This window comes from Hoplias malabaricus, chromosome 16 (genome assembly GCF_029633855.1).
Source record: "Hoplias malabaricus isolate fHopMal1 chromosome 16, fHopMal1.hap1, whole genome shotgun sequence".
NCBI lineage: Eukaryota > Metazoa > Chordata > Actinopteri > Characiformes > Erythrinidae > Hoplias > Hoplias malabaricus.
The window spans coordinates 25,526,162-25,550,354 of NC_089815.1; the positions used below are offsets into that span (position 1 = coordinate 25,526,162).

The following is a 24,193-nucleotide window of genomic DNA, read 5'->3' on the forward strand; positions in this document are numbered from 1 at the left end:
AAAAAAAAAACACATCTTCAGTTAGTAACCAGTTTTATTTATTTTTCTACAAAGTATGAAGTAGAAACACTATAAAGACAATCCCTCATGTTTAACATTCCTACAAGTTAATCCACACTAAAATCTCTGGTGAGATCTCCAATGTGTTAGTGTTTATCCCTTGTCATTGCATGGTTATGTAGTAAAAAGTAAAAGAAAATCAACTCAATTTTTAGAACAAAAGGACTTGCAGGATATTGTTTTTTCCATTAGTGTCTATACATATTGATTGGTTTTGTCAATACAGTGCCAGAGAAATATCAGAAGGCCAGTGTATACACTCAGGTGTTGTCCCTTTCAAGGGGCAGTTTGGAAGGATATTCGTTTCACACATTTTTAGCAGTTAGTGCCCAAAATAAATTTAAAATCAAAACGTTAATGCTAGGTCTAATGATGGACTTAACGTTACATTCCAAACACTTCAGTTTGCAAGTCGCACCTGTTTCGTTAAACTTTATTAGACCAAAACTACTTTACACCACATTGTGGCCATGATGGTATTCTCAAGGGGATCACTCAGGAAAAACTTTTCAAACCATGGTGGGCAAAGCTATAGTCTGAAACCGGGGTCTGTTTGAGCTCTTCAGTCTCAGTGCTGGCAACATTTTCCTAAATGAAAAAGTACATTTAAAAATATAAACCATTATCATCAACACAATAACTCAATAAAATCTCTTTGGCAATTTTACCAGTCCTTTCACCAAAAATGTGTCCACACATTCCCCAATAAGAGCCCTAAAATACAGTTTCTACACAACAAAAAGGTAAGACAAAACGTGCTGTTTGAGAAGGCAGTGTTAAGTAATATTGGATTCTGTCCCTCACAGCACAGTGATATTTGCATATAGTACAGCAGTGAGTGTGCAGACCCAATAAGGCTGATGAGTGAGCCACAACAGCCAAGAAAATGCTCGACAGAACAGCTGTTTCTGAAGCATTCACACAATTACTGTTCCTGTTCTTGACCTTGAACCATTACCATTCTGTAAAGATGACAAAAAAAAAAAATTCACATTAGTTTCACTGGGATGATACAAAAAGAGTTTTGACAAATCTATAGCACTTTATCAGATAAAATGTACAAGCAACACTTTAGTCATTCATTTTGTTTACATTAATTTCAATAAAAACAACGGATAGGAAGAGAACCTGAATAATTATGTTTAAACACGTGTAATAACCTGTTAGCAGGCATCATAAGGTCTCTGCATGTCATAGCCTTGGGGGTAATCATCAACCAAGTCCATATCTGCATTCATTGTATCCATCATATACCCAGCACTCATAAAGCGAGGGTCCTCTGTAAAATAGATTTGAGCACATTCAGATTACATTTACAGACTACTGCTTTAGAAACATTCAGATCAGACTTAAGAAATCTACTGGAAGGAGAGACTAATCTCTACTATAATGTGTTTCATACAAAGCTTTGAGATAACTCCATATTCACTATTGATACAGACCTTCTTGCGCATACATAGTTTCCATCATCGCATTGCTGTGAGCCTAACAAAATACACAAACAAAAACACAAATGTTAATATATCACAGTCTGAGTTATATGAACTGTAATGTTTATGCAACATCTACTCTTCAGGTAAGACTACACTAAATGATGAAACATTTCTCAGGTTCAACCACGCCAGCATTCCCAGTAAACAAGGAACGTCCCTGGACGTTCAAAATAGGTCTAAAATAGTCTGTCCGTCAAGGACATATTTTAAATGTCAATGGACGTCCAAAATCCATCTTAAAAAGTTAGTTAAGTGGTGACCAATCGATAACGTCAGTGGACGTCCAAAACGAGTTTTATACAAGTTATTTATTTCGAGACCAATTAATAACGTCAATGGACGTCCAGAATACGTCTAATAGTCTTTTCAATGTGTGTGTTTGAACGTCTTCAACTTTCATTTTCAACCTTAAGAGAACGTTGATTAGACGGCAGTCATTACGTTATTTCAACGTTGAATCAACGGCTAAATGTTTACTGGGTTAGTAGAGATTATGCGCTTTGCAAGCTGTATGTGAAAAAGGGTCTATAACCTGGCGTGGCTTGTTATGGTCTACTATGTCATAGCGGCTTTGTTCCGCCAGAGGGCGCACCCACCATGTCCCATGCAGCGGGGTCGTGTTTGAAGAGAGAGTGTGTGAGCTCCACGGAGACACGCTTTTTGTAGTCTGCGTTTTTGTCCTCGGAGATGCGGAAAAGCACTGCGGCCGCATACGTAGCTGATAGAGAAAAGAGATAAAGTCATTTATCAGCACAAACTTTCCAGATAGTGCTGACTGATACATCTGCACTCCAGTATCAAGAGAAGGATAATGGCGCTCTCACGAAACTACCGGTTTAAAGGGGAACTCCACTTATTTACAAAATGTCTGCACAAAGACATTCAGAATGGTTTGGTGCAAATGCTCCAGTTACAAATAAATACACTGTCTATCCAGAAACCTTGATTCAGAGCTTTTCGCCCCTTCAGATTCACCACTATATTATAAAAATAATCTCATAAGAACAGTGAATAAAGTGGCTTTTGTAGACATTGTTACCACCACTGTAAAGAGGCCAGTCAGCAAGTTTCTCTACAATCAATAATTTAATGTCATATTACACTGAAAACTTCACACTTCAGTTGCATTCCCCTGGGGTCAATGAGTGCAGTAAGAATGGCTTATGGTTTTAAAACAGATAATGAAAAATATACATTAAATACAGCACTTTTCTAAACACCCAGGGTGCTTTACATTCTTTGGAACATTACAGTCCAATAACCGTCAAACTTATTTACCTGGTTCATAACACTAAGACAACACAAGTTAGGTCTCCCCATATTACAGTGTATGATTTAGCCTTCTGTTCTTTACTCTTTGCAAATTTAAAGCAGTATTTTCACATTACTACATTAACTGTTAAAGTAAACCATTCTGATTTATTCATCCCTCTCTTTCACTCACCAATGCCCTCATTGCTTGAGTGCAGCAGCTCCATCAGTGGGGCGCAGGCTCCCTCATTATCAATGACCAAAGCTGACTGTTTATCCAGAGCCAACTCACATAGCACTCCAGCAGCCACTCGCTTTATGTTATCCACTGGAGAGTAGAGCAACTAGAGAAAGAGAAAGAGAGAGTTATGCGAGACATACTATACATTAGAAGCCCCGTCCTTTGAGAAAGGGAGAGTAAATGGTGCACATTGAGGACATTAACCTGCACAAAGAGTGGGATGGTGTTCATGTCAGCGATCATGCCTCTATTAATAGGGTCTCTGGCCATGATGTGGAGCGCTCCTGTACAACCCTCAACAATCTCCTCCATCCTTACCCCATCCTAAGAAAAAGCACACAGAAGAAGAGAAGTTTGATAATATGGAATTGGATCGGGTAACTGCAACCGTTTTTGTGAATCATATGAATTATTCATTTGGGCCATGACTTGGCCCTTATGTACTGGAGGTCATATTACCTTGTACATAGCAACAAGTTGCATGAACTGAAATGGTAAAATGACTGTCACAATCCCAGTGGTGAGAGCAACCTACCTGGTATGTTTGCTGGGTGGCTGAACCATGTTTTTGAGCATCCTGGTGAGCACTTATTAGAAGGTTAACCAACTTAGGAATGGCATCTGCATCTCTAAGTGGTCCCTGGTTGGCTGGGCAGAGAGCCAGGTTACGGATCAGGCCAACCACAGCCTGAAGAGGAATTAAAAATGAATCAAAGAAAACATAAACCATGCTAGTAGTTTAAAAAATATGTTTTTTAAATATTCGTCAATACAGATTTTTCTGTCCATCTCACAAAAGTTCTCACCTTCACCACAGGCCAGTAGTAAGGCTTGTTGATCAGTTTGACAATGGCAGGGATGCCGTAGTGCGTGCGGACGGCATTCTGAGCCACTTCTGCCTCTGGGTGGCGACTGGTAAGGTGACGCAGGGCACAGGTGGCTGGCTCAGCCACATCCTCTTTCTCTCCAGCACGGATCAGGGCATGGATCAGAGCTTCCACCCCGTTGTTCTGTGTCACATGAGTCTTGTTGCGAGCATTGTTGCATGTAAGATTAGAGAGGATGCCTGTGACGCAGGAGAGCATGTTCACATCGTCTGTTGAGAGAAGGCCAATCAGGACCTGCAGCAGCCCATCCAGCCCATCCTACAAAGAAAGGGTGAGACACATTATAGTTTAAAAAGTCATTAATACACGAGTTGAAAGAAAAAGAACATGGTTCACAGTTTTAGTTTCTTAATCAGAGTAGATTATAAGCATACCTGAGTTTAAGAGAGTTACTGAAAGATAACAGACCTGTTTGGTGGCAGCATCAGACAAGTTCCTCAGAGTCCACAGACAGTTCTGTGACAGACGCTGGCTAGAGCCAGTCACATGCTTTCCTAGAGCCTGCATTCCACCTGAGAAGGGGAAGGCAAGGGAACATAGAGAAAGGGAAGGACAAAGTAATTAAACATCCACAAACAACCACACAATTTAACAAATCACATAACAATAACAATATAAATATATTGATTTTCCTGCATTATCAGTTGTTTTGTTATTCTCACAGAGAAATTTGTATTGACCCAACACCTCATACTCAGTCAGTAGGAACACTGTAACTGGATTTGTTAGAAGAGTGAAGAGAGAGAGGAATGAATGAACAAAACAGCAGTAAAGAGAGACTGAAAGAGAAAGAGCCAGTTCTCTCACAGAGCCTGAGACTCCCTAGAGATTGATTGTCCTGCTAGAAGAGCAGTCAGTCCTGGGAGCGGGCTTAGAGCCTCCCATTCTCACTCACCAGCGTCCACTATGGCAGGCTTGTTGCTAGGACACACAGAGAGCACTTTGAGCACGCGGCTGGTGGTCCACAACAGCTTTTCGTAGTTGTAGTTCCTCATGATCTGCACCAAACCCTCGGGACCCCCGTTAGCCAGGATTATCAACTGCAAAGTGACCAGAGAACAAAAACGATTGAGGATTTCCCCCTAATATACATATATATTTTCAAATACCAACATTCTCAATGCTTCTATATATTTTAACCAATTAGGTATTTTTCACTACAACACTATTTAAATACACAGTTGTGTACGTATGTTTGAATTTTCATGGAAATGAATGCTTTGTTGAATTTCTAGATAACATCATATGAACAAAACTGCTCTGAGGGAACACATGTTTCAGCTTTTTGTGCACATTTCATATTCATTCAACAAGCCTAATATAAACTACATAAAACACAAAGTAATTGTGCATTAAAATACACAGATGTATGTGTTCTCTGTAGACCCTATGGCTTTTCACTTAGAAAATCAACAAAACCAGTGGCATTCAAATTTTGCATTGTCGGTTTGTGCACACATGCTTTCACAAACCTTGCTCTCTTGGTTTCCATATGAGAGAAGCTGAAGGCAGTCTGTGGTAATGGCTAAGAACTTAGGGTTGCTCTTCTTCAACAGTGGGACCATCCTCTGGAGGCCATCAGCCAGACGCACAGCCATCTTGGCTCCCTCTTGATGCAGAAGCAAATTGTGCAGTGTGGTGATAGCATAGAACAGCACAGACTCCATTGGAGAGCTGAAACGGACAAATTACCTGGTTGAAATACAGTGTGGTTCACTGCAGTTCAATTTACCAAAATTATACATATAAATTTGACAAAACGTCACTCTTACATGCTTGTTTGTTACTATGATGTATTCAGGTTTAAAGTTTGCAGAGCATTAATTGGTTAAGCCGAGATTTTCTTACTTATAACCTTGTTCATCTTACTGTAATTTTAAATGGTCAATTACTGGATGATGCCATAATTTTACGTAAAAAACCAACTGACACTAAGACATCCACTGTTTGTCCATCAAGTTAAAATGGTTGGTTTCTAAAAATTTCTTTGGAAATATCTTGCTCTCAGACACACTGGACTATGTCTCACCTCAGCATGCGCACAAGGGCAGGGATGCCACCGGATTTGAAGATGGCTAGCAGCCCCTCTCTTTGGTGTGAGAGATTGTGCAAGATGCTGGCTGTGGCTCTGGCTGTGTCCATGTCACCTGTATTTTGCATTGCTCTCACCACAGCAGCCACCATCTGTGGCGACTGCATCAGAGCTCGACGGGATGCTTCCTTCTTTGTCAGCTGGTTTACAATCTGTGCCGCCTTGTTCACTACCACCTGGACAAACAAACATTCAAGTTACTAATGTTCTTAATAATGTAGGCATATGGATTGTGTAGAGATAAATGCAGAATAACAAGTACCACTCTCAAAACTTAAAAAAAAAAGATAAAACAATCCATGTTGTTGATTAAAAAAAAGCCATGTTCAGGGTCAAATGAAAAAAAAAAAAAATAGTTTACTGAATAACTAAAGAGCTAAAGTTCACTCATGCACCTGGTCATCGTCATTGAGGAGCTTGGTAAGCTCAGGTACAGCACGGGTGGCCAGCTCGGCATCGTCCTGGTAGTTGATGAGGTGGATAATGGCAGTCTTAAGCAGCTGTGAAGGCTCTGCCAACTTCTGCACGTTAGTCTGCTGAGAAGAGTCTATCTGTGTGGATAAAATGGTCGTTCCCTCCACCATCGTCTCAGGAAACATGGCTGCCCTCACACGCTGTGCACGGGTCATAGTATACTGAGACTCAAGATCTGCAGGGAAAACAGAGAATGCATACAGTAAACACTGGAGATCTGCACACTGAAAGCTGGAAAAACTATAAATATATGCGTGTGTAGTTCACCTGCAGGGTTTTCTGTAACTGTGGTGGTTAGTGTGTATTTTTTGGTACTGTATTCTGTACCATCATCATCTGAGCGCACTGTAGTGGCTCCTGACTGGATTCCTGAATCTCCTGCATAATACGTCTTCTGCCACTCTTTAACCTTTACCACACTCTCACGATCACCCACTGAAATGCACAGAAACATGTATATAAACACGGCAAAGCAGTTCTGAGTGAATAAAACATACTTGTATTTTTATTATTCACAAATTTTTCAACTGATTACATTATGTTCACTTACTCTGCATAGCCATCTTAGACTCCTTGGCTCTAGTCCAGTTCAAATCTTAAAACCTGCAAAAAACAAAAAAAGTTACAAATAAAAGATTTGTTAGCAAAATTAGCTGTAGATTTAGCATAACTGCCCAGGCAATTATTTAAAGAAAACTATCAGTTTATATTTATTAGTAGTTTACTAATATTATTTTAACATAGTAACCACATTTTCATGACTTTGTATTTAATTGTGATTAATAAGTTAAAGGGGAATACAAATAGTTGTGATAAATAATATAAACATTGACAGCTATTATTTATACTATACTGTATTAAAAAAAGATCTATGCCTAGGCTCATAGAAAAGTGTATTTTCAAAGTCTCTGTATGAATTTGCGTACAGAAGAGAAAAGGAGGAGCACAGCGATGTGAGAGGAATGTCAGCTGTAAGGTTTTTTTTTTTGACCTTTGACCTCAGGCTCCACCCTCAGAATCGAGCTGTAGTAAGCACAATTACTCATCCGACCGGCTCAACCAGATTCAGCCTTCACACACCCATACACACCTAATACTTCAACAAAACTAATGTTAATTTTCAGAGCTCACACTGATTTAAAACAGTGCTAATTAATGTTTCTCTCCTGTGAGAGACATGTGCCCTCTCTGGGGTGTGCTCCTGCCCTGAGCCCAATAATTTTGGGTATGATCTGGACACACCAGAAACAGGATAAAGCATTACAGAAAAGGAATGAATGAATAATTAAATTGTTTCTCTCACTTTAAAGCTTTCAAGTCAAATTGTCCATTAAATACACAATTTATTTTTCACTGTCAATAACACAAAGCAGGAAACACATTTAAAATAAAATTACACGATTAAAATTTAATTACGTTCAGGAGCCATTATTTTGAAAACACAGTTGTCTTCTCACAGTGGAAGGACTGACGTGAAACACATGAAGAATTTTCAGATCTGAAATAAGAGCTGAACTTGACTTTTTGAGAGTTTTGGTTGTTAGCTGACCCATTTTCTCATTGATTTCCTACAGTTTTCATTTGCCTTTTTCCTTCCTTTTTCATTCATTTTCTGCAAGAGCTTATCCAGTTCAATGTTTTGGTGAGACCGGAGCCTACCCGGAATCTCTGGGTGCATGGACGCCACATACTCATTCACTCACATAGACCTACGGACACTTTGAGTAGCCAATCTACCTACCAATGTGTGTTTTTGGACCTTGGGAGGAAACCAGAGCACCCAGAGGAAACCCATGCAGACACGAGGAGAACACCCCAAACACCACACAGACAGTCGCTCAGAGCCGACACTACCCTTTGTGCAACTGTGCCAACCCCTACCTTATTCAAATGGATTATACATGGTGGGCCATTTATATGGATACACCTTAATAAAATGGGAATGGTTGGTGATATTAACTTCCTGTTTGTGGCACATTAGTATATTTTTTCAATGGGAAGAGGGTCATGTGACACATCAAACTTATTGGGAATTTCACAAGAAAAACAATGGTGTGCTTGTTTGAAACTATGATACTGGAAGCCTGTGCTAGCATTTCTCCTGCGGTGTTGCTATCAGCATGTGAAGAGTGGGAGAGGAGGGCTGCATTGACAATCCAACACAATGGGCAGCACTTTGAACACATTTTATAAGTGGTCAGAAACTTGTAAATAACTCACATTAAAGAGTAAAGTTATGTTAAAATCAAGCACACCATTGTTTTCTTGTGAAATTCCCAATAAGTTTGATGTGTCACATGACCCTCTTCCCATTAAAAAAACAAAAGCTGGATCTAAAATTGCCAACTTCAAAATGGCAGCAATGGTCACCACCCATCTTGAAAAGCCCCCACCCCCCCATATACTAATGTGCCACAAACAGGAAGTTAATATCACCAACCATTCCCATTTTATTAAGGTGTATCCATATAAATGGCCCACCCTGTATATCATTTCCTCTGAAATATGCTCAGAATTTTTTTTTATAACTTATTATTGTCTGTTTTGACAAGAAATATGACCAATGAAATGTTACCTCTGTTGTTTTAGGGTAAGGCACATGAATTTCTTCATCTTATGAGGTCAAATCTCATTTGTTGCACTCTTATCTCTTACTCCATATTCTCACTCCTCTGTCTTTATTTCATCATCCTCATATCTTTATCAGTTTTTCATGACTTCTTTCTGACACCCATAGGCATTTCACCGCCTTTTTAATTTATCATTCTCCATCTCCCACTTTTTCTCTCTTGTTCTTACATACCCAATACCACTGACTCATTAGGCTGCATTTACTGCTCAATGACAAATCTGGTGCGTCTGCAATTCTATGAAAAGTTTATACAATGAGGTAATATAGAATCTAGGTTTCACCTTTTTTAATCCCAAACAATTCCAAATGAAAATAATTAGCTCAAAATACGATTTTATGACGCAAGATTTTGGTGCCATTTTTTAAATTATAATGGTTCCATATTATAATGTCCATCATTTATCCAAGAGTGTAAGAATATATAAAATTATCACAGTAAATTTTTTGTCATATTCAACACCACCACCACAGAGTGGAGGATGGCCCAGCTAGACCAAACACATCACAGAGAAGACCTTTCTCTGACAGATACTTAGCAACTGCTCACTCCAAAAAATCCTAGGACTTGTGAAAATGAATGGAGATGTGCATGCTTGAATTCAGAGAAAGAGTTAATGATATGTATGGTATGTGGAGTATCGGCAAAGCTTGGGGCTAAAAGAAGAAGCACAGATCAAGTTTTGCATATGCTCCACTTCAAGGATACAAACTAAATGTTTGTAATATGCAAATATTTTCTCTGTATAAAGTACTTAAATTAGTTTTTTTTTTTTTTTTTACAAAGATCTTTATTCAAGGCATAAAATCTATTTACCATTTTGTAAAGGTAAATTTGGTATTTATTCTGATGCAAATAATTAAAAAAATAAAACCCTGTTTCATATAATAGTTTGTCCTTTTTGGCCCTCTACCAAGCAATAGCATTGCAATTTGCCCCCTTTATTTAGTAGATATTCTTCATAAAGCAGAATAGGGCAACTTATAACATACGCAGGTGAAACTTACAAAATACGCAAGTGAAACTTAAAAAGATAAGTCTACTACATTTACAGGAGTCTGAAGCCTGACAAAAACACCTGGTTTACTGTAGACACAGAGCTGATAAGAGCAAGCACAAACATGTAACAGGTATGACTACTGTCCTCCTCCCACGGTACACTGCCTCAACTCCCCTGTGAAAGCATGGGTGTGGCCACTTTCCCACTCCAAAAAGAATTATGACGAGATGAACAACTCATTCTGAATACAGCATTCACACACCCATGACTAATGAATGGCATTAATGTACATGTAGATTTAGTGTACTGTGAACAGAATTATTTTATTTGCTATATATATATATATATATATATATATATAATTCATTACTGTAGTATTATACTATGCAATGGCTGACTTATGCAGTCATATGTTATGCACTGGAATATTTTATGTGTAGCCTGTTTTAACAAGAGAAGCCAAACAGTAAGTGTGACACATCCAAAAACAAGTTAAAAAAAAAAAATCTGTTTTCATTCACCCCCTTTCCATCAAAGTTCAAGAGCCAATGTCAAGTTGTGACAATTCAAACAACAGTCTAAAGGAGCTCATTTGTAAGATTCCCGATCCTCAAATACAAGTCAATTTTATTCATGATTTCACAAGAAATGCAGTTCAAACAGAACTGTTAAAGGGTGAAAATGTGAGTGATCTGCAACATTTATCTCCAAAAACATGTATTTTGTGGATTTTTAGTTTACTACATCATTTGAACCGAGCAGCTGTCCTTCACATTGTGTGAAAACGTCACGATGAATAGACCACCAGAAACGTTCCAAAATCATTTTGAATAAAATCTTTTGACACTGACTTCCATTGAAAAGACTTTCATTGAGTTTTTTCCTTCTCATGTAAAGTCAGTATTTTGAGAGATACATGTTTTTCATTGGACAGCGATGTGCTAACTTTTAAATCGTTTTTTTTGCCTGATTACAGGTAAAAAATCTGGTCATCTAAGAACTGTGATGAAACATATCTGACTGTTCGGAAGATGCCTAAATATGGCCAGATGTACAGTGTAGTGCTGATGAAGGCTGATAAACAAGATAACACTCTACTGCAGACTTTGGACACCAGCCCAACAGTATGAGGTTGTGAGTGACTGGTAAATGAGTAACAGTCTTTCAATGCACTTTCAGTTTTCTGACAAAGTATCACATCACTGAGAATGACACGCCTTAATACGGTGTCTGCAGTTTTCCTCATTTCAGTTTAACAGGGTCATCATTTTTGGATGTTACAAGGCAGGTAATTCTCTTGATCTTACAGCAATCAATTGTTTGTTTGCAGTTACTGTTTATAAATTATAACACACTAAGAGTCACAAATGTAACCAGAATTCAATCTACAAACCTATTGTTCTAGCAAGATACTTCACTCAAGCTCATAGAATGAAGGTTACACTAGTAACCTAAAGTTTTTTCAACAAGCAATGATTGTACAAACATGACTGGATTTAGGGATCTTGCATTTAAAACAGCAGATTGTGAGTTTAGCTAAAAATGCACATACAGGAATAGCAAGGGACAGTATCGTAATAGCTTTATGGCATTTATATCCCACCAGTCTTGGACATGATGTTAGGCAATGCAGAACATCACTTTTAGACATGAAGAATCACTGTAACATACAGCAGCTTAAAGTGGTACTGCTCTTATAAATGGAAAAAACATACAACAACATGTAACATGTAAACACATATTTAATGATTATATGTAAAACACACTAATCACAAGTTTCACAACTTCTAATATGGCTTAACAACAATAGGCTATAGCTGCCAAGCACCAATATGTTTTTTAACACCTTGGTGCATTAACACACATTTATAACCAATGTGTATGTTGAGCATTTTACTATACCTTTGTTGACATATCAGAACTGCTCACTCATAATAATCAAACATATTATTTCAAAACTGTTTTGCTGAATTAGGATCTCCAAATCAAACTATCACCGCAAACATTTCATCCTACAGCTCAGCTGTAACCCCTCAACCAGATCTGAGTGTGTCTAGAATGCTGCTGACACTGGGGTTGTTGTTAAGGGTGGACAAAACAAGAAAGGCAGGGCCACAGAGCAGAACACCACCTCTCAGCCAAACCCAGCCAAGCCCAGCTCTCTGTACACTCTAATCCTGGTGTGACATTCCTCACCCAGAGCATTCTCTCACAATCTCTTTTTCTCCCCCTCTCACTCACTCACACTACTTCTCTCTCACTGGCGCTGACTCATTTTTCTCAGTATCTCTCTAACAATCTCTCTCCCAGCTTATTTCACTCACAGACACACCCAAGAGTCAAAGGAACTGAGGCAAATCAGTCAGAAAGTTGATCATTAACAGTCATGAGCAAATCTGGGACGGCAATAAACACAAACGTATGCAATTTGGTCCTTCACTCAGCGTCTCCTCCTTCCCTCAAGGGCGAACAAGGAGTGTCACATTAAGGTGGGGCTTGGGTTTGTGAACCTTTTCCTTGTAGATAGCACAATGCAATGTCTGAATCCCCATTTCTTTTTAATCCACAGTAGTCAGTAATTGCGCAGTGCAAGTAATGCCTGTAATCCTGATTTAGTAAAATCCATTTTTTCCCCTAACTATCTTTAGTTGGGGCAATTCAAAGCGGAGTGTGATTCCCTCCTTGTCCAAAACCAATCCCTCACAAAAACAGGCCAATTTGAAGAGCACTGTTGATCCCCATGTTTCCAGACAGCTGGGTGCCATTAGTAAAATTGCTGCAGAAATTATGGGCAATTTTCCATCCAATCAGCCATGCACATCTGAGGCACAGATAGACACAAAGATAGAGTATCCAAAGAATACAGCCTCAGTATCTGATATCCTCAATACTGCAAGCTCAAAACCCACACCCCCACACATACAAAGAATTAATGGCTCTGTGAGACAGATACCAGCTGAGCCTATACTGTTAAGAGCCTGTGGTCACTAAGTGATCCCCAGATACATGCTAGCTTCCGCTGGAGCGTGAGCGGGATGTGGGTTAGCAGGTGGCCACCACTGGCTTGGCTTCATGGGGTGAACTTAAAATGATATTTTGGTGAAAGATTTACACAGATGCAATTTCTACATTTCTTCAAATGCAGCAAATCTAGTTACAACATTTTTGATGACTACGGATCTTTCTACTGAAGCTACATACCTGTACATACAATCAATTCATTATCTGTAAGCGCTTATCCAGTTCAGGGTCGCGGTGGGTCTAGAGCCTACCTGGAATCATTGGGCGCAAGGTGGGAATACACCCTGGAGGGGGCCCTGTGCATACAGTGAAACTTTAATAGAAAATATATTTGAGTTTTCTTACATAGTAATATTTTTTATAAACATGAATTGATATTCAATTACTAAGTTACTTTCATTGTTATCACAATGTTATGAGTGACCGCTGACGTCTGTGATATTGAGTTTATAATTGTATTTCACATAACGTTACAGTTCAATGAACATCATGCATCTCGAAATTAGCAACTTTATAGAAAGAACATGTCTTTTTAACTTTCAATGAAAGTCAATGTAAAATGATTTTATTCCAAGAAATTTTGGCACATTTCTATTGGTCCATTCATTCATTCATTATCTGTAACCCTAATCGAGTTCAGTGTCGCAGTGGGTCCAGAGCCTAACTGAAATCATTGGGCGCAAGGTAGGAATACATCCTGGAGGGGACACCAGTCCTTCACAGGGCGACAGACACACACACATTCACTCACACCTATGGACAATTTTGAGTCACCAATCCACCTACCAACGAGTGTTTTTGGACTGTGGGAGGAAACCAGAGCACCCAGAGGAAACCCACGTGGACACAGGTAGAACACACCAACAGTCACCCGGAGCGGGATTCGAACCCACAACCTCCAGGTCCCTGGAGCTGTGTGACTGCAACACTACCTGCTGCACCACCGTGCCGCCTCTGTTGGTCCATTCATCATATAACAGAATGTGAATGATAACTGCTGTGTTCAAATGATGTAGTAAACTAAAAATTGACCAAAAATAGAAATACGTGTTCTTCATTGGAGGGCAATGTGTTGAGAGATGCTTATGTTCTATTATTCCATATGATTTTCAGTTCTCTATTAATTTTGAACCTCATACCTCTATTTCTCTACTTTTGAAGTATAAATTTACTATATTAGCCTTAGTATCGGTTGAGGTAAATTCCCTTTGCTACTGATTACAATTTACGTCTTTCAAACAGGAATAAAAATTTGCCCCCGCTGTGTCCCAATGAGATCTGATCTTAACTTCCTACATAAAAACACACACATCTTTCCACTTAACTGCATGAAACCTACTTTAAACATCGTTTCTCACGGGCTAATTTCAGTGTATTATAAATTGAAAGAAATCCCATTTACAACAAACAACAATGCTTCTGTTCAGAGCAGGAGAAGGTTTTTATTGGCAGCTGCTGTAACCTCTTTCACGAATAATGCCAGACATTCAACTTAATTTGTGGGAAAGACCCATTTCAGCTTGCATAATTGTATATGGATACAGTAGGCACATTCCGTTTTCACTTCTATCAAATGTGGTCTTCTTTGATAATTTCGGAATGTGGTTTGAATTATCTGATCACAATGCATCTCGGTTTTTCAGGCAGTCACAAACATAATATAAATAAAAAGAAGCTGGTAATAATAGGCACGCATATCTGTCCATCTATCTGCCTATCTATGGAAAAACCAAATGCAATGAGCAAATCTGCAATAATTCCTTTGTTATTTTAAAAGACTATTGTTGCACAGAGAGTGTCTCCTTAAAATATACCAATACCATTGTAGATATACAGTGCACAGATACATTTCGGTCATCCTGGGTGATAAAATTACTCAAACATACAGCTGAGCTTTATGTAACATAGTGCAATCTGTGCCAAACTGCAAGTTCACTCTACTGCATATGATATTCATTATTTATTGCATTTTATGAATAAAATACTACACAAACAGAAACAGAAAAACTGCACAGACTTTGGTGTGTTTTCTCAAAGTTGCCTTCTACCTTGTAATTCTAAAGTAGTGAACTTCAGGCTACAATTAGGCAGATGACTACACATGAGAATATTTTAATAATTTATGATGAACTATGGCTTTTACCACACAAATATTTACAACACCACTCCATCTGCCTGTTAAGTCTACTACATCAAAATTATAGTTTACAGTAAAGCATTAGATATCTATATTGTGGACACTTCTTGTAAAGGGAAAAGTATTCAAATGTCTGGAGTTATTAGGATCCTGAAGAAGCCGCAGTGACTGCCACAAAACCTCCACAAGGGAATGCAAGATATCTTGTGCAGACCTGGTCTATATCATTAGTCACCGATGATAAGGCAGTAAATGGCTTCTTCAATAGCAACTCGGTGGCATCTCCCCTTCCATTAGTCCACGAACGAGGAAACAATGAGGCATGTTCCAGTAATGTTTGCAAAATGACACAAAGTAAATGTCTCACATCCTTGGGGAAAACACTACAACATAAGTGAGGTCTGCTAATTAGCTTTTGTTCTGGTCCAAAAAAATGCATATACACATTATCGTCAGTGTGTTTTTACTATCAAAACTTTTATTAAACTAGGAACAAAATTCATCTTTTAAGGAGTGATAGTGATAGCTCCAGTAACAGCTCTAGACTTACTATAGCGCGATACTAACTTTTAGCATGCTTTGACAAGCTCAAGCTTTTTTCCGGGACCTTTTGCACAGAAAAGCCAAACCATCACTACTGTAAAATGGCATACTGGTGAGGGGGGGTGTAGGAAGCTGGATTTGTACAGACATGCAGCATAGCTTAGTGGTAAAAGGTACCAAGCAGAAAGAAAATAGGAAAAAGTTTTAGAATATTCCATTTTTTGACAAATAGTGTTAGTTTTTTTTCTGTATTGAAACGAAATTAACATAACAGAAACGTTCTAATAATAGAACTCAATATTTTATGCCAATAGTTCCAGAGTATAATGTTGAGATGTCTGACAGTAATAATCTAATGAATTTACTGCTGAGTAAAATGTTCCTATTTGGTGGACAATGATACAATCATACAAATGTTAAAGCATTTTAAGGGCTCACGCATATTAGCAACATCCAGCTGGACTTGGACACTGCATGCAAGGCACTGTGTATTTTTATGCAGAGCAGAGGAAAGCATTTGAATGTTCTTTTGCATTTTTGAGGGGAGAGAGAAAGAGAAAGAAATAGAAAGAGAAAGAAAAATAGAGAAACAGGTTGTGAGTAGACTATCTTGCCTGGTCAAGGAGTGAAGCAGAGCCTGTTCTGGGTGACAGATTTGCTTCATAGCAGTGTGAGAACAGAGAAATATGAAAATAAATAAGTTCACCAAAACCAGGCTCTTGCCCAGGCCTTTGTACCCTGGATGACCCCTCTGTTTACTGAAAATAAAGATGCTAGGCTTAGATATACATTAAAAGGAGAAAGAATCACCAAATTGGGCCACTTTAGAGAAAATTAAGGGGCATAAGGAATTAACTTACTGACATTTTAGCAGGATGCTGTTATGCGTTCTTACTTGCTCCTCTTAGTGCACCTCACTAAGCAAATATAACTCATAAAATGTCACTGCAAATGGCAGAGTAAAATGTTTTTTCAGCCCTTACTGCAGCAATGAGCACCGTCTTATCTTTAGCCCACTATTCCTCCTCTTTCTGGCTAGCAGTGAGGCTACGTCACGAGAGGTATGCATGAGTTTGTATCTCACCGCTGAGTCAATGTGACAGTTGGTGAATATTTCATTGGTTCTAGAGGCCCTATGGGAAACTGTGCAGGCAAGAGTGTAAATCTGATGAGAAGCCGAAGAGCATGACAATCTTTCAGTTTTTAGAGTGAGCTAAGTGAGCAAAAAAATAACATACTATGTAAAAATGTTGTAAATATTTTAGAGAAAAGCTAATACAGCAGTATTAAAATGGGTGGGCTAAGTTAATGGTGCAACTACTAATAAAATGATGATACTAATCTGGTGCTGTAGTTCAGGAATATGAGCATCAGGGCAGCTAGTCAACAGAGGGTGCTAGGGTGTCACCCTCCCTTGTGGGAAAGTAACTTTTGTAGCTGATAAATTAACATTTTTATATAATCAATAAACTCTTATTTGAGATACGAGTATGTTACAAATGTAAAATAATACGCAATATATAAAATATATAGAGAAAATTAAACTACCCATCCGGTCCAAATGAATTTCAGGAGTACAGATATTCAAAAAACATTTCTGAAGAAAAAAAACCCAATACACATTGCCCCAAGCAGAGTGAATTCATGTTTGCGTAAAGACCTGAGGGTTAATGGTGATAACTCAGGACACAAGATTCCAGCAGCCTCCAGATTCAACAAGATCTCTCAGTTCTCCAAAATCTGTCTGAGAGGAGAATTTGAAGAGGGAACTACAAGGCAAAGAGCTATGTCCAGATAAACCCACGCACACACACACATTGGTTTTGCAATACTTATGAGGACCTTCCACAGAAATAACGATTACTGTAGCTAATTAACACTACGCCTACATCTATTTAAACATGATTGATTTTGGTGTCCTGTCGTATTTGTTAAATTGTATTTGCATTACGAACAATGTGGCACAAACTGCCCCTCCTAGAATATTTTTTTCCAGCTGCCACTTCTCACTGCTCAGATGCTCTCTGACAACAACAGTACATTGCTGCTTCTACTCACTTCTGGTGAGGCCTGATTTTTAACACAACATCCCTTAAATTAACCCCTTGACATATAACACAGCATTAGATAACAAACGACATTTAAAAAAATAAATAAGCTTTCAACTTACATAGAGGTTTTATTTCACTTTGTAAATGTCACTAACAATTTGCATTTGTTAAGTGGGAAACCATCTGTAACAAATGAGTATGATGGCACTTTTATATACACATTATATACATTTTAGTACATTGTATAATGTTGATTATTATACTCATAGAAATCATTTAGGTTTTTTGTGTGACTTATGAGCTTTGTTTGTAAAGAACATTAGTTCCTAAACGCTTATTGATATTTAACATCTGTACATTCCGAACACTGCCATTAGTAAACATATCTGACCATGTTTTAAGTGACTATTCCACTCGTAGACTCAGGGAATCATTCATATTGAATGAAGCATATGCTGGCCTGCTGGGGCTGGTTCAGTGACAGACAGCTTGACCGCTGCACAGGGAATAACCAATGATGAAACTGGGGGAAAACCTGCTTACCAACACATTCAAGAACTGATTCACTCACAGCATGGCAATTCCTGACAATTAGTATTTTACAATGGGCAAAATACATCACTTTTTAAGAATTTGCTTGTATTCCAAATTTTCTGGAAGATATAAAACATTCAACTATATTTAGAATGCTTAATCAGGACTTTGAAGAATTTGTCTTCAGTGTGTGAAGATTCACAGAAAAGTTATCTTCCCACTCCTGCCTAGTTGCAGTGAGTACATTTGGATTAAGGAGTGGAAATGTTCTGGTTATATGACACATGCCTAACTACTCCCACATCATTGCCTAACAACTTACAGAGAACAGCAGATGATAACAGCTGTTAAAATAAAATACTCCTGTATCATTTTCAAAGGTGACCAACTCACTGTTTTTTCCCCAAACACAGACACTTTTCTGATTATGCTATAAATATGTTTTGCTTTTGACTGTAAAACACACTACTTGTACACTAATACAAACATCATTCAACAATACGTGTATCTCTATGCTTATATTATAATCTCCATAAAAAACTTGATTAAATCCATTGGGAAGATGTGACACAAATGACCACAAGATCACTATTAATTAGAAAGAAAATGAGAGACAAAATTAATCAGCTTTAAATCCTTGTTTAAATCACGATTTGTAAGGCTTAAGGAGAAAGAATTACCATGCAAAGACGTAATATGTAACAACCTTTCTGTTTTGCCACACAAAGTTCACTACATACAATACAGATGATAAAATTCCATACATTCAATCTAATAATAGCAAGTAAACGTCACATGGAAACTGTGCCAGCTGATTAAATATAGTGATACAAGACCACTTCCACAGATGTTCATGCGCACTGATGTCTGTTAAGAGGGGCAGCCTGTCTGTCATATGTAAAACTTTGGACACATTTAAAATATGTTGTAGGGCATCATCTGTCAATCAAAACACTACGATATGTCTAGTTTACCATTATTATTATTTAATTTGATATATCTGTCATGTAATCCAGCCCAAGTTGCCACCCACATTTAGCTCAAGAATTCTCACGGTTGTCCCCAGAAGTTGTTTTCACAAGATGTGACCTACAGGTGAATACTTAGGCTTACTATGCAGTTTTAAGTCTCATGGGTTCAAAAACCTATTCAGTATAATCTACAAATCGCTAGTTAAATAACTATATAATGCACATGAAATTCATGCTGTTATTAGATTGAGGAACTGACATGTAAACCCACAAATGGCCCTTCAGGGTAGAAATCAGATGACTTATTAATTGTTATAGGTTCAGAAACCCAAAGAGCAACACTAGGAGTGATAGATGCTAAAAGAGTTATGCCAATCGGTAATCCCCTTTGCTCTTCTGAAAGTGTATTTATAAACTAGGGGATCACACGGTGCCCCTAGCCCTCCTAATGTAGGGCAATATCAGGGATTTAAGCTAGCTGAGGGATTAGAGGTTGTGTGTGTGTGTGTCCAGATGCTGTAAATCTCAGCCAGAAAACCTGCAGCCAACAAGCCATCTTGTCCTGACTGCACTACTAACTCTGTGTAACAAAAGTCAGGACCATTTCTCTAAAAAAACAAAACAAAACAAAACAAAAAACAGGACATTGTGAAAGAATAAAAGTCTTAGAAATGCAATCAAATCCAATTAGCGATTAACTTCAAATGGTTCATCACATTTTCTGACAACACCTTTCAAGTGGAAAATGAGTTTCTAAAATTATTACAAAATTACCCATATAAGTTATGTGAAAAGACAACATGAATCTAAAAGTATGTGTACTTTTACTCTCAAGATGTCCTCACCATGGAAAAATCCACAAAAAAGGAGGACACTTGCAAAACAAACAAAAGAAGCTGCTGGTGTTCCAAAAAAACGGACTTGCCACCCCTGAGTCTAGATCACAATCTTCTGAATCTGTTTGGGTGTACTTGAGCCACAGGAGAAAGCAACAAACCACTGAAACTGAACTTTGAAGATCTGGACATAACATGTAGAAAATGAAGTAGAAAGCAAGTCTTGTGACAACGTAAAGGCAACTCTCATATATGATATACAGAATGAATCAGACGTTAAATGAAGAACATTTCCCCTCATGGTTATCCTCCTTGATTAACTTAACACAGAGCAAGTTCAACAGTCAAAACAAAGTTATCCACAGTTGGAGCCCAATGAAGAAGACAAGCTTCAGTTTAGACTGGCTTATCCTCACTAATGCAGACCAATCCATGTCATTAAAGTTTGGTGAAATTAGTTTAAAAGATTGCTCTTAAGACTGTGCAGATGTTCAAGCCAAATGACATCCTCTGTGTCATACACAGGAAGGGAGGAGGATAAAGGACATTATTTCCTTTGAGAGATATTAATAGTGCATTCCCTTATGCACATGTGTTGTATACAGATGTGGTATCTGACTATAGACTACTATCAATGTGACATCATCTGAAATAAACAGCATGGGATGTATTTGATGAATACTCACAGGTGCTTTCATTAAAGTCTGGGTTTGAGAATTAATCAGTGCATGAATCAAACAGACTAAAACCCCACCCAAGTCTTTATACCTCTCAAACACACACACAAACCCACCCAAGCAAGTCTGTGTTTTATCTAGGGTCAGGCAATGAAGCAAAATTACAGTGCTGCAATAGTTGACAACATTGCCATGGTACACAATATACACAACAATACTTTTTTTTCTGATGTTCGACAAAGAAAGCACAGATGTGCTTATGCTTAAAACACATCTTTGTCTTTGTGTGTGTGGGTATATTTGAATGCATCACATGCTGTGCTCAAGTGCTCACATACATTGAATTCACTTTAACATTATTAATTTTGTTCTTTTGTGCATGTAATAAACAATCTTTGCAATTTCATGTTCTCTAATGGAAACCCTAAATAGTGAATATGTGAAATTCTCTTCAAAGTAATGAAAAGCATTATTTGACTTAATCACAATGACAATATTCATTTTGACACAATCCATATTCTATCCTAAAGTATAATTCACATAGCAGGATTTCTCAGTTTAGCCACATATCTTGAGCACAAAATCAAGCCCTTCTAATAGAAAAACTACAGGCTGACCATGGATAATCCTCAACTTTGGACTTAGAAACTGAGAAAACTTGCTTTGTGGAATACCAACCCTGTTGTGTTTTCTCCCCACTGACTTATAGAACAGTACTTCTGCATGCTACAACCCAACCCTAACCTTTACCTGTAACCTGAAGCTCTCTCTGCATTTCTATTAAATTCATTTGCATTAAGACAAAAACTCAGGGCAATGGGGTAAAGAAAAGCCCTTTCAAACAGTTTACGTGAAAACCCAATGTGTCTGTAACCCCAACAAACACACTGTGTAGATCATAAAAGCTGTCTCTAAGGTGTGGCATTAGCTTCAATAGCTCCAGTGATCAGTCCAATCCACCCCCACACACATACCTGTCTGGACACCTGAACGGCAACCCGAAATTAACGTTCCTCACTGCTGGTCGCCACTTCAGTCTATTTTTGTCTCAGTAGAGTAACAGGCCTTTGTTTCAAAGCGTTTTAGCCTGCCTTCCGATGTTTGTCTGCACTGAACACTGACATTTAAACCGTTATTGTGTTAACGGCTCTCTCAGAAAACCGACGAACGCAAAAAAAGCACATAGGCCTATTCTCGTCCCGATTTAAGTTACAATTATAGCAGCTCTTAAAGCGGTTTTCGAAAAAGTTGTGGTGAGCAAAAGAAACCCGACACATACGGAAGTGGGAGCGAATTTCTCCCTCAGGTAGGTAAACCCACACCGAGTCTATACTTCACACATAATCAAAATGTTCTGGTATTTCACCAGGGAAACTCACGAATACTTTTTGTCGGCTCTCGGAATGAGGAAAAATGGTTCAACGATACCAACACAGAAAACAGCAACGGCTGTTTTCGCAGCCAAGGTTACGCAAACAGTAAAGTACAATACACTCGCGTACATACAACATTTTCCTTATTTGACTTACTTTTCAGATGTATTTTCCAATAAAAACGTTACAAGTTCTTGTCCAAAGTGCGACTTCCCTCCACCGTCCAGGGTGTGCGTGCAACTCTTCGCCTAAAATCCGACTGAGAGCAAAAGCGTGTGTAAAAGCAGTGAGAAAAAGCCTTAGGGAGAGAGAGGGGGAGACAGAGAGAGAGAGAGAGAGAGAGAGAGTGAGGGAAAGAGAGTGAGGGAAAGCTATACAGCTCCGCCTCCGAAACCAGGGCCACACCCAAAACTCCACACCCCACAACAAACACTCCAACTCAGTTTTAACCTTAAACAAACCAAGCAGACTCTCTACTCGCGAGCTTAAATAGTGTTCACGTCTTTCGACCCAATGTAGGCTTTACTATTTTAACCGTTAACTCGTTTCAGTTATAATATATCCCAAACAGGGCTCCTCCAGTCTACCTTCGACCGTGTGAGGACTTGTTGCGACAAGTAGCCACACCTGTAATTACGCCAGTGTATCAGTCTTATGTTACATGACTCATAGTCAGCCCAGACATGAATGCGTTATCATGACGACTCCCTCTAAATGCTTTACTTTTTACACCCTTGTTTCTTTTTATTTCCTCAGAACCCCCGGGTGAAGAAGTGCCTGCAGTGTGACTCAACGACAGAATCACAACCTGTATTATCTTGTTCACTGCTGTACTGTTATTCAAATCAACATTTTCCTACCACCAAAAAATGTATCGAGGCCTTGGCTCATTTTTAAGCGTTGTCTAATGATCTTCACATGTCTATTAATTTGGTTTTGTTTGTTCCTCCTAACATACTGTGAGTTTCACACTGATACATAGTCTACTGTGAACTATTTTCTGATTGGCTGGCTCTTGCTTGACTGGGCAGAGGTGCTGTAGGTGTTACTTTAGAGGTGTACTTTTACATATGAACTGGGAAGTGAATATTATGATTTTAAAGTGTTTACCTATTGCATCAAAACTTTGTTATTAAAAAGGCGAGCAGAAACCACCATGACTGCCTTATGTTCGGATAAATTTAATATGCTACATTGGTTTACTCCAATTGGAGGTTATATTAAAGACAGTGTGTGAAAATGTTGCTATATACACACACTCTTAAATATATTGTTCATCTTGGTGCCTGAGCTAAATGATGCCCTTTGAGTTAGTGAGGGGACAAAGGGTGCGGTTTGAATAAGGAAAATACAGGAAACAGTCGCCATCACCTGGTCAAACCACGTGAAAACCATTGATCAAGATGGAATGGGTGAAAGTGTCAGTTCATAAGAATAACACACATGCTCAGTTCAGATTTGTAAACTTGAAATTGAATGGAACATTGTCTGATGATGATAAAGTGAATGAATAATCCACTAAATGAATAATCCAGAAGAACCAATGTTATATAGGTCTACCATCCCATTTCCACATAGTTAATTTTTGCATACAGTCAGAACAAACAAAACACCTATACAACAAAGGCTTTACATTTGCATTGGTATGAGGGTCAGAGGCTAACATTCCCTGGCAGGTTTCCACAGTTGGAAACAGGAGCCAAAATAGAACAGTATGTGCTTCAGCTGGGTCTTTTTCTGCATCAAAGCAGGGCTACATATAGTCTCACAAATGCTTAGTCTGCCATCTCATTTCCCTCAAAAAAAAAAAAAACCTTGAAAAATTCAATTATTTATTATATGGTAACTATAATTTCAAATAACAGTTCATGCTGCATATAATGGTTTCAGAGAAAACTTTCATTACTTTCAAGCAGTGAAAT

General features: G+C 38.4%; 1 protein-coding gene across 1 annotated transcript; it reads right to left on the reverse strand.

Moving 5' to 3' along the window:
* Positions 1 to 23: 23 nt before the first annotated feature.
* On the reverse strand, positions 24 to 22,585 carry jupa (junction plakoglobin a). The gene is made up of 16 exons (XM_066647590.1): positions 22,428 to 22,585; positions 7,049 to 7,101; positions 6,766 to 6,933; positions 6,420 to 6,673; positions 5,962 to 6,200; positions 5,405 to 5,606; positions 4,828 to 4,972; positions 4,341 to 4,444; positions 3,852 to 4,190; positions 3,581 to 3,733; positions 3,250 to 3,369; positions 2,998 to 3,148; positions 2,150 to 2,271; positions 1,503 to 1,545; positions 1,221 to 1,339; positions 24 to 1,022 (listed from the first exon to the last, which is right to left on the reverse strand). The coding sequence occupies exons 2-15, from the start codon at positions 7,059 to 7,061 to the stop codon at positions 1,224 to 1,226; spliced, it is 2,169 nt and encodes a 722-aa protein (XP_066503687.1). The 5' UTR covers positions 7,062 to 7,101; positions 22,428 to 22,585; the 3' UTR covers positions 24 to 1,022; positions 1,221 to 1,223.
* Between the last annotated feature and the right edge of the window lie 1,608 nt (positions 22,586 to 24,193).

What these genes read in the sequence shown, in the direction of transcription:
- jupa (XM_066647590.1), bottom strand. An exon ending in CCACCCAGCAAACATACCAG is followed by an intron (nt 3,370 to 3,580) that starts GTAGGTTGCTCT and finishes GCTTTTTCTTAG; the next exon opens with GATGGGGTAAGGATGGAGGA. An exon ending in AACTATGTATGCGCAAGAAG is followed by an intron (nt 1,340 to 1,502) that starts GTCTGTATCAAT and finishes TCTATTTTACAG; the next exon opens with AGGACCCTCGCTTTATGAGT.